We start from the raw sequence: 16362 nt of genomic DNA, 5'->3' as shown, positions 1-16362 counted from the left end.
ACATGTTCCTATTAAGATAAGCAATGTTGTGCCATACGTGGCACGACAAAACCACGCTCGTCAAAATAGCGGTGATAAAATCGCGTCACTAAAGCCATGACGTCATCACCGCGCGTCATCACCGCCGCGACAACAGTGCGGCAACAGAAGGGCGCTTTAAAACAGCGCAGCGGCAGAAAGCCAATTTAAATTAAGGTAAGGGTTAGGATTAGGTTTAGGGTTAGGTTTAGGGTTAGGTTTAGGGTTAGGTTTAGGGTTAGGTTTAGGGTTAGGTTTAGGGTTAGGTTTAGGGTTAGGTTTAGGGTTAGGTTTAGGGTTAGGTTTAGGGTTAGGTTAGGCTGAGTGCTTCGGATTTGCCCTCCGCCCTTATGTCAGCGCGGTAAGGTCGCATTTGCTTTAGCGATTCGGACGGTGCGGATTAGCACTTGCGCTTATGTCTCCGCTGATAAGGGCTTCGCGGTATTGTGGTGGAACCGTGCCATACCCCTCACACATTATATAGTGTTGCTGATTGCCATATATTGATACTATTACTTTGTAACTTTTCTGTTCTCTTAAGATCTGCCAGGTGAAATAAGTAGCAATAGCCAGTAAACAAAATAGCAGCTTGCAAACTATTTGTCAAACTGAGCCAAATCAAGGAAACAAGAATTATACAAATATCTTCAATGATAGTTTTGTGGTAAATATGGAACTGTGGGAACTGCAAGATGAATTTTTAATCTTAATTTATAGTGAATTTATTAAAATGGAATCTCTTTGGAGGATTTTAAATGTGTCTTCCTACATTTCTTGCCATCTTAGCTGAATTGCTATTTAGAAAATAAGCTGTCAACAGACTTACGATGTGTCTTAAGTGTTTCTGCCTAATCTCCCTTCCACTGTTTTTCCAGGCCCCACCACAGTCATTTAGACTAATGTTTAGAGCTAGAACTCACTTCTACTTAAATGCATATAGAATATGTGGATGCTTACTTTGGGAATATAAAGAGAAAGAATTTGGCACTCCTGTTCAATTCACTTTTACATCAATCAATTGAGCCAAAATATGCAAGACTATGCATTGAAAATCAAGTGGGTAGGGAGCATCATACCCCAAATGAATTTAGTTGCATCATCAATAACATTTTAGAATTTAAAATATTTTCTTTTCAGTCTAACGGTGATTTTAGTTTTCATCATTGTTCCTTGGAATGCACCCATTTCAGCTAGATGTGGAGTCCCTTTTCTATGGCTTTTGAGATTTGCTGAAGATGTATATGTTTTCCTGATATTGGAAACTGCACAATTTTTAATCAGATTCTTTTAAAATTATATTGTATTGTGTTTTATATTTCATCCTGTTTCATTTTGTACACCACATAGAGATTATTTTAAAAAATTGTCTAGAAGAATTTCAAAATCCATAAAAGATTTTTGAGAGATAGAGAAAGGCAAATTATGGGAGCTCAGTAACAGCTAAATTGAAAAAAACTAAAATTAATGAAAGAATGAAGGTACCTAAGGATTGTTAGTGAGAACAGTAGGCAACAATGTTATGAGGAAACACAGAAGCAAAGTATCCCCAAAAGATAGTACAGGTAATCCTTGACTTACAACAATTTGTTTAGTGACTATTCAAACTTACAACAGTACTGAAAAATGTGACTTGTGACCGCTTTTCACAGATATGATTTTGCAAATCCCCATGGTCACATGATCAAAATTCAGATGCTTGGTAACTGACTCATAGATATGATGATTGTAGTGTCCTGAATCATATGATCTCCTTTTACAACCTTCTAACAAGTAAAATCAAAGGGGCAGCCAAATTCATTTAAAAACCGGGTTACTAACTTATCAAATGCAGTGATTCACTTAACAACTGTGTCAAGAAAGATCATAAAAGGGGGCAAAATTCACGTAACAAATGTTTCATTTGACAACAGAAATTTCAGACTCAATCATGATCGTAAGTCAAGGACTACCTATAATTTTCCACCTTTGGATTTGCCTTCATGTTTTGTCAAGGCAGCATAAAGGATGGTGACTATTAGACAGAAAGTGACAGAATAATGTTCACCTCTAATTTCTGTGTAAAGCACACACAAAAATTAATGATCTAAAATAATTTTACTGAGACTATATTGTTCTAAATACAGAAAAGGAAAAACGCCTCCACTGATTATGGCTTGGTTTCTACGATGGACCCAGGAGAAGAACTTTTAGGAATTCCTTCATCAGAATTAAATTTTCTGTACTTGTGTGAACTGCATTTCTGATTAGTTCTGATTATCCTCACAAAACTTGATGTTATAAAAGCTGGATGAGATTCTTTAAAAGGTTTAAAAACACTTCCATGATTCCTATAACTACAATACATACAGAAAAAAAAGAGTCAAAGTCATCTTCGCCTTCTCCCTTTTCTTTCTCTTGAAGATCAATGGAAAAATCTTCATAAATAACCCCATGAACCAAATTGCTCTGGAAAAAAATTAAAGAAAATGTGTTTTTCTAAGCTGGAACAATAAATATTGTAGGTAAGCTTACTTTGGCTTCATACTTCACCATAAACAAGAAAACAAATATATAAATAAATAAAACTGGAAAATCTAGCTGTATATACGTCTCAAGGAGATGTCACCACTTAATCTTTAAGTTATACAAATACTGAAAATCTAGAAAAGTAAAATATTTAGGAGCATAGTACTCATAGAAAATATGTCTATGATCATGGCGTGATACATATAATTATTAAAAGGAAATTTTGTAATAAATTCTGTATTATTGCAGAACAATATACAGTAGAACCTATGGTCATGAATGCTTCTGACCATGACCAAATCAGATTCTGACCAAAAAAAATCATTATTTTTTATTTTTATTTTTTTGTGGCTGATTTCCCCTTCCGTGTCCTTTTTTTCTGTAAGCAAATTTCCAAAATTAGGTTCAGGTCATGACCAAATTAGTTTCGGACAAAGTTATAGAACGAATGATGGTTGTGACCAAAGGTTCTACTGGATCATTTTTTAAAATTAAAGTAAATATTTAATTGTTCTGTAATTTACATATTTAATATACTGATCGTGATACAGAAAAAACTTTCTCTACATAGCTGCATGTTTAGGAAAACACAAACCTGATGCTAAATTTCATATGGTCTTCAAATATGGTCAGAAAGTTTACCTCATACTTGGAAAACAAGATTTCCTTCATAACGGAAAGAGGAGCAGAAAATTTATGGGGAGCTGGAGTCCAAAACATTTTAAGAGATCCAGGCTGAAGTTTCATCTTAAAAAAAATTGAAAACTGATTTAATATGATATATTATTAAGCATTTATTCTAAACATGTTGCTTAAATGAACAGCAGATATATTGTATGTTATGCACATTTTGCTGTTTTCAAATAATGCAATGTGCTACTACAGACTGCTGGAGGGCATTAAAAAAACCCTTCCATCTAAAGTATTGATATCACCTTCCCACCAGGTAACTTTGAGTGTGAACTCAAGACTGTCTATCCCTTTCAGAGAGCTTTTAGAAGAGTGTTGTGTTTGATGTTTCAAATGTATGATTTAAGCTAAAGTAAACCCTTATACTTTCTAATAAAGTAAAAGTCATTGGCTTCTTTAAAACTGCATATTTCCCAATGTATCTGTTAAGTGGCAATAGCCACATATTGTTGTTTGCCACAAGATAGGGAAATACTTTTAGATAATTTTATCAAAGACAGACCCCTTATTTTTAATTAACTTCATCCCAGAATAATGACAAAAAAGAAAAGATACACCTTCTATATTAATGTAAGACTCACATATTTTTACAAGCAACTTTATATGTTTGCTTTTGCGAGATTTAAAGAAAACCAAATATCAGTTATTCAAAAATGGGATTTCTTAAAAATACCTAAAAGCTTATAAATTACTACAAGTATGAATGAAGTCATACCGTTTTTCCTAATAATTTCAATTGAGGCTTTTCAACATAGAACTCAGCTATTCTTTGCCACTCAGGCATACTTCTTGGTGTCTTTGGAGGTAAAACTTGAATTCCATCTTCTTGACTGCTTTGGCATACCTCAGAAATGGGAAGTCCTTCATTATAAATCCTGAAATAAAGTATATTTTGCAGAAGCATATATATTTCAAAACAGACACAACACAAAGAATCCTCCTTCTTTACATACTGTAGAAAGTGTATCAGTTGGTTACAAAAGACTTTCATGCATCTCTTCCACAGTCATCAACCATAATTCATATTAACTCAAGTATTTTAACTCAGATATATTTATACATATTACCATCATCATACCTCCATTTTCCTTTGACTATAATTGTTTAAACGTCCTTCATCATAAAATATACCAAGATTTAAAACATAACCACATACTGGCATTTCATTTGCAATTTCTAATATCCTCTAATAACACGGAAACCTTATGGCCTATTCTGGCTAAACATCCATAATATTGAGTAACAAAAATTTCTAATCCTCCTTTCCAAATCACTGTTTACAATTTTACATCCAATTTCCTTATGTTGTACCCCTGCATATATGTATATGTTATCATTATCCCTCCTTTGTTTGACTGTATCCTTTATCATAACATTTTCCCCCCTAATAATCAAAACTTAACTAGGTTAGGTTTAGGTTTATTGGATTTATATGCCGCCCTTCTCCCAAGGACTCAGGGTGGCGTACAACATTAAAAAAACAAAACACAAAAGTTAAAAAAAATTAAATAGAATATCCAAAAAACAAACCCAATTTAGCTTAACAATAACATTTTTAAAAGAAATTTGATTAAAATTAACAATAATCAATAATTTGTTTTGTTTTGTTCAGGCCAGGCTGGCTTGCTGGAAAAGCCAACTTTTTAGGTCGCGTCAAAAGGACCGGAGGTTGGGGATTATACGAAGCTCTGGGGGCAGCTCATTCCAGAGGGAAAGTGCTCCCACAGAGAAAGCTCTCCCCCTGAGGGTCACTAGCCAACACTGTCTGGCTGACGACACCCTGAGGAGGCCAACTCTGTGGGATAGCACTGGATGGTGGGAGGCTACCGGTGACAGTAGGTGGTCTCGCAGGTAACCTGGGCCTAAGCCATGGAGCGCTTTGAAGGTCATAATTAGTACCTTGAATCGCACCTGGAAGACAACTGGCAACCAGTGCAGGCTGCCTAAAAGGGGTGTAATATGGGAGCACCTAGGGAGCACCTAGGTGCTCCCATGATAACCCACGCAGCCGCATTCTGGACCAATTGAAGCCTCCTGGTACTCTTCAAGGGCAGCCCCATGTAGAGAGCATTACAGTAGTCTAACTAAAATTTAACTTAGTTCTTTTTTATTAATCTTTATATATAACCAAAAAATTTCTAAACTTCCTTTCATAGGTACCATTCAATATTCATATTCAATTATTACTCATCATAGCAATACATATGTATACATTATTATCATTATCAATTATTTATTTAACTATATCTATTGTCACTAAATTTCACTGTTTAACTAGTTTTAGATTATACACTTTCATCTATCAACCTGTATCTTTCCAGTAGCAAAACAATCTCATGTCTTCTGCCATTTGTGGTATGAGTCCTCTAATCATCTCCTTAATCAAATTTGTATGGACTCCTCTTTGCAACTCATTGCTTATTAGGTCTCTCGTGTAATTTTGATGCCCTTCTTCTGTTTCCTTGACTAGCTTATCTTTAATTGTCAGTGGTATTTTCAATGTTATTGATAATAAAATGTCTCTCTTTAAATCCATAAATTCTTTTATTTTTTCTTCTTCTGTATCTTGCCATCTGGGGTAGAGTTCCCCTCCATTTAATTCCTCTTTCCGTATTCCACTCTTTCCATTTCCAAACACAAACCAATCACCATAGATATCAGCAGATTTAATTTCTTTGTGGTCATTTTCTCGGTTTTAGGACTCTAACCTCCACTTTTTCCACTTGGTAAACATCTCCAACTTCTTCATCATATTTTACTGTTAGATGCTCTAGATTTTGCAACTTCTTCTCCATCCTCTCAAATGCATGTGATAATTTCTGAATTTCTAACAATATATTTTGCAAACTTAAAATTTCTTTCTGCTATTGAGATTGTGCCATTATCTCCAGCTGACAAACACTGCTGCTCTGGCTTGGAAGGTTTTTACAAGATTAAGCATAAATTCACAATAAGGTCTTATTTTCACTTTTTTCTGGTTAAAGATATACTTCAAAGGAACATCTGTATGCTTTTCTTCTTATCACTCTCTATAGACAAAACAGTGAGACCTTGAAATGCCAAGCCAGAATAATTAGTGAGGAAAGTAAAAGTGTTTTGTTTCCAATACACAAACCTCCAGCCTCCGAGTAGTAGTGTTGTCTTTCCCTCTGTTGTTACAATTTTCTTTGTTGCCTTTTGTATCTTTTTAATTCCAAGTTTTAAAAAAGTCAAATTCTTGAATGAAATAGGGAAGAAAAAGGGAAAAACACACACAGTAATGAAGGAGAATTTTAGTCCAAAGGTTGCAACAAATAATAATAAAAAAGATAGAAGAAGAAAACTTAACCCATTCGTTTTAAAAGGCTTGCATAAATTCCATCCATGAAAATAGCATTTAAAAAGTAAGATAACCCACTGTCCAAAACCATTCAAAGCTTAATTCCGCCGTTTAGTTCTTCTATTCTCAAATTTAAATTAACTTCAAGTTTTCTATAGGCAAACTCTTTTAAAACGGTAAAAAATCCTCCCCAGCTGAAAACACTTTTTCTGTATCCTTCTGTTTCAGAGCCGCCCCAACTTCATCAGCCTAGGGGCTGTGCTTTTGTCGCCAGCTAGAAGAACTTCTCCTGGTCCTTTTGGACCACTCAGCAATAAAAGTATCGGCAGCGATCTCAGAGCAATGAGATCGCACGTCGTCTCGTCGTGACATTGGCTCCTCCTCTCCAGCTGTTGGGTTATTTATAATGCCCACCATACAACATTCATTCAGGGTCCCTCTTCCCCAGCCAAATTAGATCATGTACATTAGTGGATATAAGTAAAGATTTGTCAAGTTTTCTTCTAAATATGAGTTAATGAGAAACACTGAGAAATGACTCTTCTGTCAATATAAGGCAAAATTTCAGCCACTGATCAAAGCTGTACTATATAGGATACCCCAGCTATATTATTAATTTATTTCTTTTGCATAACTCAATTTCAGGAAAAAAATCAAGCAAACAATATCTTAGCTGGAGTTACCACAACTGTGATTTTAGAACAGTTTGACAATATAGATGAGAGTCAACTACCACATAAATCTGAAGCTCCTATAGCTGATGCTCTAGAGCCTCAAACTTTCTCTGACAATGGTGCATATTTCTTCCATCTATGGCACTGTAATCTCTTTGTATTTGCCATCCATCTTGTCCATTGCCTTTCTCTTGTACTTCTCCTCAATTACACCAAATGTAATAGTTATTTCCAGTCTATCATCTGCTTATGTCACATGCCCAAAGCATGTGAGTTTCTGCTTATTGTCATCACTTCAAGGGAACAGTTTTTGTTTGACTCAGTATTGATTAGTTCTTACAATCTGTGTTTTTCTTAATTCACTCTTTCTCCACTTATTACCACCAGAAAGAAATATCCTTATTCTTCTTCACTTGTCCAGGTTTGTCCTTTTGTTTCTCCCCTCAAGAAAATAAAAAAATTAACACCTTCATTTTTTTCATTTTTTCACCATTAAGATCACTAAGTATGCTATATTTAACGTCAACTGTTTTCCCCCATTTTTGTTTTCATAAAATACATCTTCTAAGTCTTTGTTTCCAATTAATAAAGTGTTGTCTTCTGCATAGCTCAAATTGTTAGTGTTTTAGCCTATTTTGATTCCAGATATCATCATTTTCAATTCTGTTGTTCAATATTATTTGATACTGCAGGGATAAATCGCATTGTGATCCCCCTTTCCTTTACCCAGTTTCTCCAAATTCATTTCTTATATTCAAGCCATGAAAACAGGGGCTTTGCAATGCACAGGAATTGATACAAATCACAACAGCACTCATACTTTTTTCTAGGCTTGTGTGGCTGCTTTATAAAATGTCTCAGCCAGCAAATAGAACTTCTCTGAGTCATTTTTTCTCAGTGTAAAATGAAGATATAAGATACCAGCCATGTTATTCTCAAATGTATTATTCTAATTTTCTTTAACTAAGAAAGTGAAGTGAAAGCGAAGGGGTATAGTGAACAAATTCTAAATAACAATGGTATTTCCCTTACATTAGAAACCAGCATACAGAATTGGACAAGATGTCTTTAAAACATATTTAAAACAGAAGAGAAAGCTGGAGTACAGCTGGACGAAGTTGAAGAAATCCTCTAATTGAATGCAAGTAAAAATGCATATTCAAGATGACATCATGGAGATCAGTGTTCCATTAGCCTTAAATGAGATGATGGTGCACCTCTCCTCAAGAAGCTGTCACTGGATCCAGGAATCCTCAACAACTGTAGCTCAGTCTCCATTAAGAACACTGAGATGGTGGTTGAATAGCAGTACAGAGGATCCTGGAGGAAACAGATTATCTGAACTCGTTTCAGCCAGGGTACAATTTGAAGACAGCATTTTTGGGGCTTGTCAATAACCTTTGCTGGAGCTAGTCTCAGCAGTTTCTGATACTGTCAATCACAGTATATTGAGACTGGCTGTGGGGTTTCAGGGTGAGGGATATTTTGTTACAGAGGTTATTTCTCTAAAGTTGATTCCAGTCAGTTTATAACATTGTTATATATAACATATAAGGCCTGAATGCAAAATCAATATGTGAAGCAAGAGTGACTGGCTTGAGGACAAGGGAAAACCTGCAAAAGTCATGGCTGGATGGAGTTGATGATTTCCTCAAACTGAAAAGCAGTGTATGAAGACATATGAGGACATGTTTATGAAGAAATGTATGTACAGATAGTCCTCAACTTACGTAATGGAGCCCAAATTTTTTGTTGCTAAGTAAGGCATTTCTTATGTGAATTTTGCCTCATTTTATGACCTTTCTTTTCACAGTTGCTAAGTGAATCTGGCTTCCCCATTGACTTTGTCAAAAGGCCACAAACATTGCTCACATGACCCTGCAACTGTCATAAATATGAACCAATTTGCCAAACTTCTGAATTTTGATCTTGTGAACTTGGGAATGCTGCAACATGAAAATCGGTCATAGGTCACTTTTTTCAGTGCCATTGTAACTTCAAAAAGTCACTAAATGAACTGTTGTAAACCGAGGAATACTTGTACAGACATAGTGGAAAGGGGGATGTTTTGCAAGAATAATAAAGTATGATACAATAATATATAAAATAGATTTAGTTAGATTTGTTTTTTATTTAGCTTACATTTAATTTCTTTTGCTCATTATTTCTCATTCCTTTCCTCTGCCTTATATAACATTTAACTTGATGACTTCCTTGGCATGCATATATTATCCTCACCTCATTTGGACATTACAACAGTGACCTCTACTGGTAATTCATTAGCTCTGTTACCAAAGAAAGGATGATAAAATTCCCTATTTCGGTAACTAAAACAACAATAATAGCATGGCAAAATAGAATTCTTTCACAAGATGGTTATACTCAAATCAATTCAGAGTATGTCACTTCTGTAACTCTGGTCATCATTTATCTCTAGTATTATTGTTTAATAATAACTGCAATTAGTATTTCCCCAGAAAAGAAGATGCAAAAGCCTATTCAGTGCTTCTCAACCTTGGCCATCTGTGTCGACTTCAACTCCCAGAATTCCCCAGCCAGCAAAGCTTTGAACATTCCATGCAGGCAATATTGGGGATATAATAGTAAGCAAACTAACAAACTGCTCTGCTAGTAAGAGTTGTTGAAAAACTATAGAATAATAGAGTTGGAAGATGCCATTTACCTATAGAGTCTACCCCAGATTAGTGAAGGGCCCAAATGAAATGGCTATCTACTGCACCCTCTATCTCAGTGTTTCTCAACCTTGGTGACTTTAAGTCCTGTGGACTTCAACTCCCAGAATCCCCCAGCCAACAGCTAGGGAATTCTGGGAGTTGAAGTCCACAGAACTTAAAGTCGCCAAGGTTGAGAAACACTGCTCTATCTGAACACATTCAATGAAAGGAAGCTCACCACTTCTCTGCGTAATTGATAAAAAAATATTCTTTAACCCTTTTAAAAATAAGTCTCAGGGGCAGCTTCTTGTTAGTCTGTGTTTCAAAACAAAAATCCTTCAGAACTTTAACAGTTTTCTTGTGTATCAATAAAAAAGTTATTTTTTGTTAATTGCTTCTAAAAAAAAGTCCTTCAAATTCTTAGAAGAGATGAGGGATTATCTTAGAAGAAGAAAAAATATCCAGATCAATTTCCTGGTTTAATATTTCTTCATCTCTTAGAAAATGAGTCATCCATCAGATCCATTTGTATTATATTTAAGTCACTTTAAAATTAATTTTAAAGGCATTCATTGCAACTCATTCCTCAAAACATGTTCTACCAATTTTTTCAAGCATTTGATCCATTTTGTTCCAAAACTTGGCTGGAAGGTATTCAAAAGTTTGCACTAGGGATTTCTGCTCCATTTTCTTTATTTTCTGGGTCTATCTTCCTATTCCGCACCATTCAGACAGAACTGAAGAAGCTTCTTGAATCAGAAGTGAAATGTTTTTAAGTAAAAAAAGCAAGAAAGTCCAGTTGCCTTTTGAAAAGCACCTTTGAGATTCTGGCTCTATTTCTCAGTCTTCACAATCTCCTTATCATTAAAAAAATGTGACTGCAATCAACATTTCCTCATGAGAAAAGATCTTCCAAATAATTCAAAACAATAATTCCAAAGCCCTCTTCTCCCTTAATTTGTTATTAACTTTCTAAAAGCTTTATATTAAGCACCTTTCACTGAATAGTCCAAAAAATAATATATTTTTAAAACTTTTGAAATCAAATTTATACCGTCATGGAGGCAGAAACTCACCTAATAAATGCAAGAAAACCTGACTAGTCTTAATTTCTCCAATATGAAAAAAAATCCAAAAAGTAATTAAGATATAAGCTTTGGTCAAGCAGTCTGTAAAGTCTGTTTTGTAAATGTGGGTTGATGCATACCTACTCTCAGCCACCCTACTCATAAGCTGACCATAAAAAGAGAAGTTTCCACAGTCTACTCATGAGGAGTCACTGTTTGGAGTCACATGGATGACCTCAATGATCTCTCCTTTGTTCTGGGGTGATTATGCCTGCTTCAATCCAGCATCAAGCGGTAATTCCCTTCTCAAAACCTGTCTTGCTAGCCAACAAAAGCCAGCAAGATATCAGCTCACCATCGGGTTTTCAGGAATGTCCTAAACTGTTATATCCAATGATTTGAAAACTAGATTTCTGATGATGCAGTCTAAAATTGGATTTGCCTTTTTTACATACACATCTATTTAAGAAATGAGTCCAATTCAGTGCTGACTCATATTCAATTTGTAATCGCTCACTCTTTTTCACAAATATCCAGCCAGATATCTTTTATGTTGTATCTCTACACTTAATTTTTTGCTTCTTACAATCTTTGTACTATTGTACTTTGTACTCCCCTGTGTTAAATTTCATTGTTACTTTCAGTCCATTTCTTTAACTTTTAAAATTTATTTTGATTTTATTTGAATTTAATTCTGTGTAAATCTTTCAAGTATATATTTGAAAATCTTCACCTCATGACACAATTAAATATCAATACCTAATATTGCCTATGGCAAATATTTACCTGGCTACATTACCAATTTGTGTGTTTGTGGTAATGAAGAAGTGTGGGCAGAAATCTACCATAATAGAACAGCCTGACCTTGAGAAGTGACTTCAAAATCTGTCCTTTCTTTTCATGGATTAAATTTGGGATTCTTAATTATTTCTTTCTGCCTATGTATACATTTCTTAAAAGCTGAAATACAGGAAGCCATTCAAATATTCAAAGAGTAGTTGATATCATGGATTGAATAAAGGAAATAAATTAATGTTTAAACCTGATGAGAAAGGTGTTCCTGGTCAAAAAGCAGATCAAAATTCACTACATGTCTAGACAGTACTTTTGGAGAATAAAAGGATATACATCTCATAAATATATTCTTTCCTAACTTACTTCAATTGTATAATGCCACTTGGTCTATCTTGCCACCACCTCAGTCTCTGCTCTGTAAGTACCGTAACACATTAGATTCTCAGGAATTTCACAGGAATACTGAAGTATTGGGGGGGGCAGGGCAAGGGGAAAAGGAAAGGAAAGGCAGTAATAATGATGTGCACCCTAACATGATCCAAAACCTGTGATCTACAGGTGAAACTCAAAAAATTAGAATATCATGCAAAAGTTCATTTATTTCAGTAAAGCAACTTAAAAGGTGAAACTAATATATGAGATAGACTCATTATATGCAAAGCAAGATAGTTCAATCATGATTTATCATAATTGTGATGATTATGGCTTACAGCTCATGAAAACCCCAAATCCACAATCTCAGAAAATTAGATTATTACATGCAATCAATAAAACAAGGATTGTATATAGAACAATATCGGACCTCTGAAAAGTATAAGCATGCATATGTAGTCAGTACTTGGTTTGGGCCCCTTTTGCAGCAATTACTACCTCAATGCGGCGTGGCGTGGAAGCTATCAGCCTATGGCACTGCTGAGGAGTTATGGAAGACCAGGATGCTTCAATAGTGGCCTTCAGCTCTTCTGCATTGTTCGGTCTCATGTCTCTCATCTTTCTCTTGGCAATGCTTCATAGATTCTCTGTAGGGTTCAGGTCAGGCGAGTTTGCTGGCTAATCAAGCACAGTAATCCCATTGAACCAGGTTTTGGTGCTTTTGGCAATGTGGTCAGGTGCCAAGTCCTGCTTGAAAATGAAGTCAGCATCCTCATAAAGCTCATTTGCAGAAGGAAGCATGAAGTGCTCCAAAATCTCCTGGTAGATGGCTGCATTGACCCTGGACTTAATGAAACACAGTGGACCAACAACAGCAGATGACATGGCTCCCCAAATCAACACAGACTGTGGAAACTTCACATTGGACTTCAAGCATCTTGCAGTGTGTGCCTCTCCATTCTTCTTCCCTATTCTGGGTCCTTGGTTTCCAAATGAGATGCAAAAGTTGCTCTCATCAGAAAAGAGGACTTTGAACCACCGAGCAACAGACCAGGTCTGTTTTTCTTTAGCCCAGGTAAGACGCTTCTGATGTTGTTTGTTGTTCAGGAGCGGCTTGACAAGAAGAATACGACATTTGAAGCCCATGTCCAGGATCCATCTGTGTGCGGTGGCTCTTGATGCACTGACTCCAGCCTCAGTCTACTCCTTGTGAAAGTCTCCAACACTTTTGAATGGCCTTTTCCTGACAATCCACTCCAGGCTGCGGTCATCCCTGCTGCTTGTGCACCTTTTTATCCCACACTTTTCCCTTCCACATAACTTTCTATTAATGTGCTTTGATACATCACTTTGGGAACATCCAACTTATTTTGCAATTACCTTTTGAGGCTTTCCCTCCTTATGGAGGGTGTCAATGATAGTTTTCTGCACAACTGTCAGGTCAGCAGTCTTTTCCATGATTGTGATTCCTACTGAGACTTAGAGACCATTTAAAGGCTCAGGTACCCTTTGCAAGTGTTATGGCTTAATTAGCTGATTAGAGTGGGACACTTTGAGCCTAGAATATTGCACCTTTTCACAATATTCTAATTTTCTGAGATTGTGGATTTGGGGTTTTCATGAGTTGTAAGCCATAATCATCACAATTATGACAAATCACAGCTTGAACTATCTTGCTTTGCATGTAATGAGTCTATCTCACCTTTTAAGGTGTTTCACCTTTTAAGTTTCATTACTGAAATAAATGAACTTTTACACGATATTCTAGTTTTTCGAGTTTCACCTGTAACTACATGCATCTGATATCAAGATGGATGTACAAAACTCAGGGGTTTAAATCATGACTCAATGCATATTTTCTCACATTTCCCCCCAACATTGTAGTTCTAATGGACATTTTTGAGTCTGCTGCAAGCAAAAAAAGAAAATGCAACATGTGGTCTTGTTTAACACTTTACAAATGTACTACAAATCCACCCAGCACTTCAATTCCAAAATATACTTTGACTCCCTTAAAGAAAAGCAGGAGAATATGACAATATTAAGACTAGCATAAATTGGTTTTAGTCACCATCCTACTGTTTGCAAAATGGCCATAAACAATGATAGACTTCAGCTGAATACATATCAACTGGATTACTGCCTGTATTGTGTATAAATACAGATGTGTAAAAGTATGAAAAACTCCCACTCCAAACTCACAACACTGTGCATAGAAACCACCACAAAACTATTCCAGTCAGAGCTGTAACAAAAGTCTGAATTGCTGAATTATTTACATAACATAACACTCATTTCTTCTGTGTGTCATACATTATTAAGACTGTTCATTCATTTGCTCCCCAAAAAATGAAAGGCAGGAAAAAGATTGTAACAAAATCAGAGAGAGAAATTACTGTATTTTTTCCATATTTTAGACACTCTTAAGATACAAACTCTTTTTAATGAAAGTTGGAAATCTGTGATTCCAGTTGATCCAAGTGGTGGCAATATTATTTTGCCCTCTCTTGTGGACCAAATCAAGTTCACCTTGATTTAAAATAATTCAAAATTCCTGGAATATTAACAAAAATGTTGACTTCACACTGAACATATACTAATTTAGATGCCAGGTAGGCTTGCCCATGGGAAAGCATCCGTGCCACCATTTAGAAAGGTTTCATGTGTTGGTGCCCTTTATGCTTGGGAATAAAGTAGCACTCCTGAAATGCAAATTGATCAGATGCTAGTGATCAGCAATTTGCATTAACAGGCAGCAGGATGTATATTGCACATTAAAGGAGCAGTGATGGCCCACCCATTTTCCCCCAAAGATCCAAAAGATTTCTGCCATTTAAAAAAAAATTGGGAATTGAATTTTAAGCCATAGAGAGAGGGAGAGGGAGAGGGAAAGGGAAGGGGGGAGAGGAGGAGAGAGAAGAAGAAAGAGGCTAGATACTGTAAACAGATAAATTGGAAAAAGGAATGGAGTTTCATCAGAAACTGAAATCCTCAAAACATCTTTTCCAAAAGTCTGGGCTAGCAATCCTAAAAGTGCATTTTATGAAATAGGTCTCCTATGGCACATTAATAAGATTCTTTGATGATGAAAGCCCTACATCTATGTAAACTTGAATAGTGCAATTAGTATAAACATCTATGGAGATTCTCAGTCATCCAGGTCATGATTTTCTCAAAGTTGCTTTTTCAAGAAGCAACTAGACTTTCTTATTTTCCTTCCACTTCTTGGATAGAAAGTGAAAACATTTCACTTCTCATCCAAAAAGCTTCTCCAGCTCTGACAGAATTTATATTCCTTGCAGACAGCTGGTAATTTGCATCCTTTTAGAGTCACTGAGGTCACTTGGAGGTTTATCTGTGTCCTCAGGGTTACCTGAGTAGTGCAAACCCCATTTGGATGGATGAATGGGCAGACAGACATTTCCACATCTTGCTTCACAGGAGTCATATTGAATAAGATTAAATATTAAAATAAGAGATACTATGCAAATTGTATATTTAATTATGCAATTGTTGAAATTAATGATAGTTTGGTCAATTCTGATTTCATTCACCCTTTATACAGGTAAATGAAATCAGAATTATCAGGATACAAGTTATAGGGGAGAAATCACTTATTATGTAGCTGTATTATTCTGATAAATATAAGCATTTCACAATGTACTAAATGCTTACCTTTCTCTGAATTTTTTTCTCTCAAATGCAGCAGTTTCTGGGAATAGTTCTTCAGAATTATGGCAGTCAAAATTAATAGGTGGTAATGAAATACCATGACCACTTTTGTCTAGAGTATGATGGACTCTAGAAACTAGCTGCAGATTTCTAGGCAACACAAATCCAGGAGAAGTGGTACATAGAAGATGAATAAGTGGGTAATCCACATCTCTGGGGGGAAAATAAAGATCATATCAACAGTTTATGTAAGTATATATTGACTATAAAGCAACTCTTCAACAATTAACATCTTAAATATATTTACTTTAAAAAAAGTCTCTTAAGACTCACTCAAGTTAAGTATACGTAAGAGAACAACCATAATTATACTCTTCATTAGAATAATCTTTCTGTACAAAACCAGAAAGACATATTTTATGTATCCACAAATCCCTAACAGATCCACTAGATTAACAATCAACCCCTTCATAAACAGCAGAGCAATATGGATACAATAGTATACTACCCATATATAATGATTGCTTCAATATTTCTTGGGTCACATCCATCAATTTTAAAGAATAAAATAAATA

The 16362-nt window shown here is 35.5% G+C and overlaps 1 protein-coding gene across 2 annotated transcripts in view; it reads right to left on the bottom strand.

Moving 5' to 3' along the window:
- The window catches only part of LOC106539229 (uncharacterized), an 86969-nt gene that overhangs the window by 59739 nt on the left and 10868 nt on the right, over positions 1-16362 (bottom strand). For both annotated transcript variants that reach the window (XM_087723814.1, XM_087723817.1), the window contains exons 6-9: positions 15791-16000; positions 3929-4088; positions 3166-3270; positions 2365-2463 (exon numbers count right to left, since the gene is read on the bottom strand). In XM_087723814.1, the coding sequence (XP_087579940.1) occupies positions 2365-2463; positions 3166-3270; positions 3929-4088; positions 15791-16000 (574 nt within the window). The remainder of the gene's footprint in view (positions 1-2364; positions 2464-3165; positions 3271-3928; positions 4089-15790; positions 16001-16362) is intronic.

The sequence above is a fragment of the Thamnophis sirtalis genome, unplaced genomic scaffold (genome assembly GCF_051295495.1).
Source record: "Thamnophis sirtalis isolate CommonGarterSnake01/CBP01778 unplaced genomic scaffold, rThaSir2_p1.2 scaffold_1, whole genome shotgun sequence".
NCBI classification, from domain to species: domain Eukaryota; kingdom Metazoa; phylum Chordata; class Lepidosauria; order Squamata; family Natricidae; genus Thamnophis; species Thamnophis sirtalis.
The sequence above is the reverse complement of the archived record's forward strand: the minus strand, read 5'-3'. Positions and strand labels throughout refer to the sequence as shown.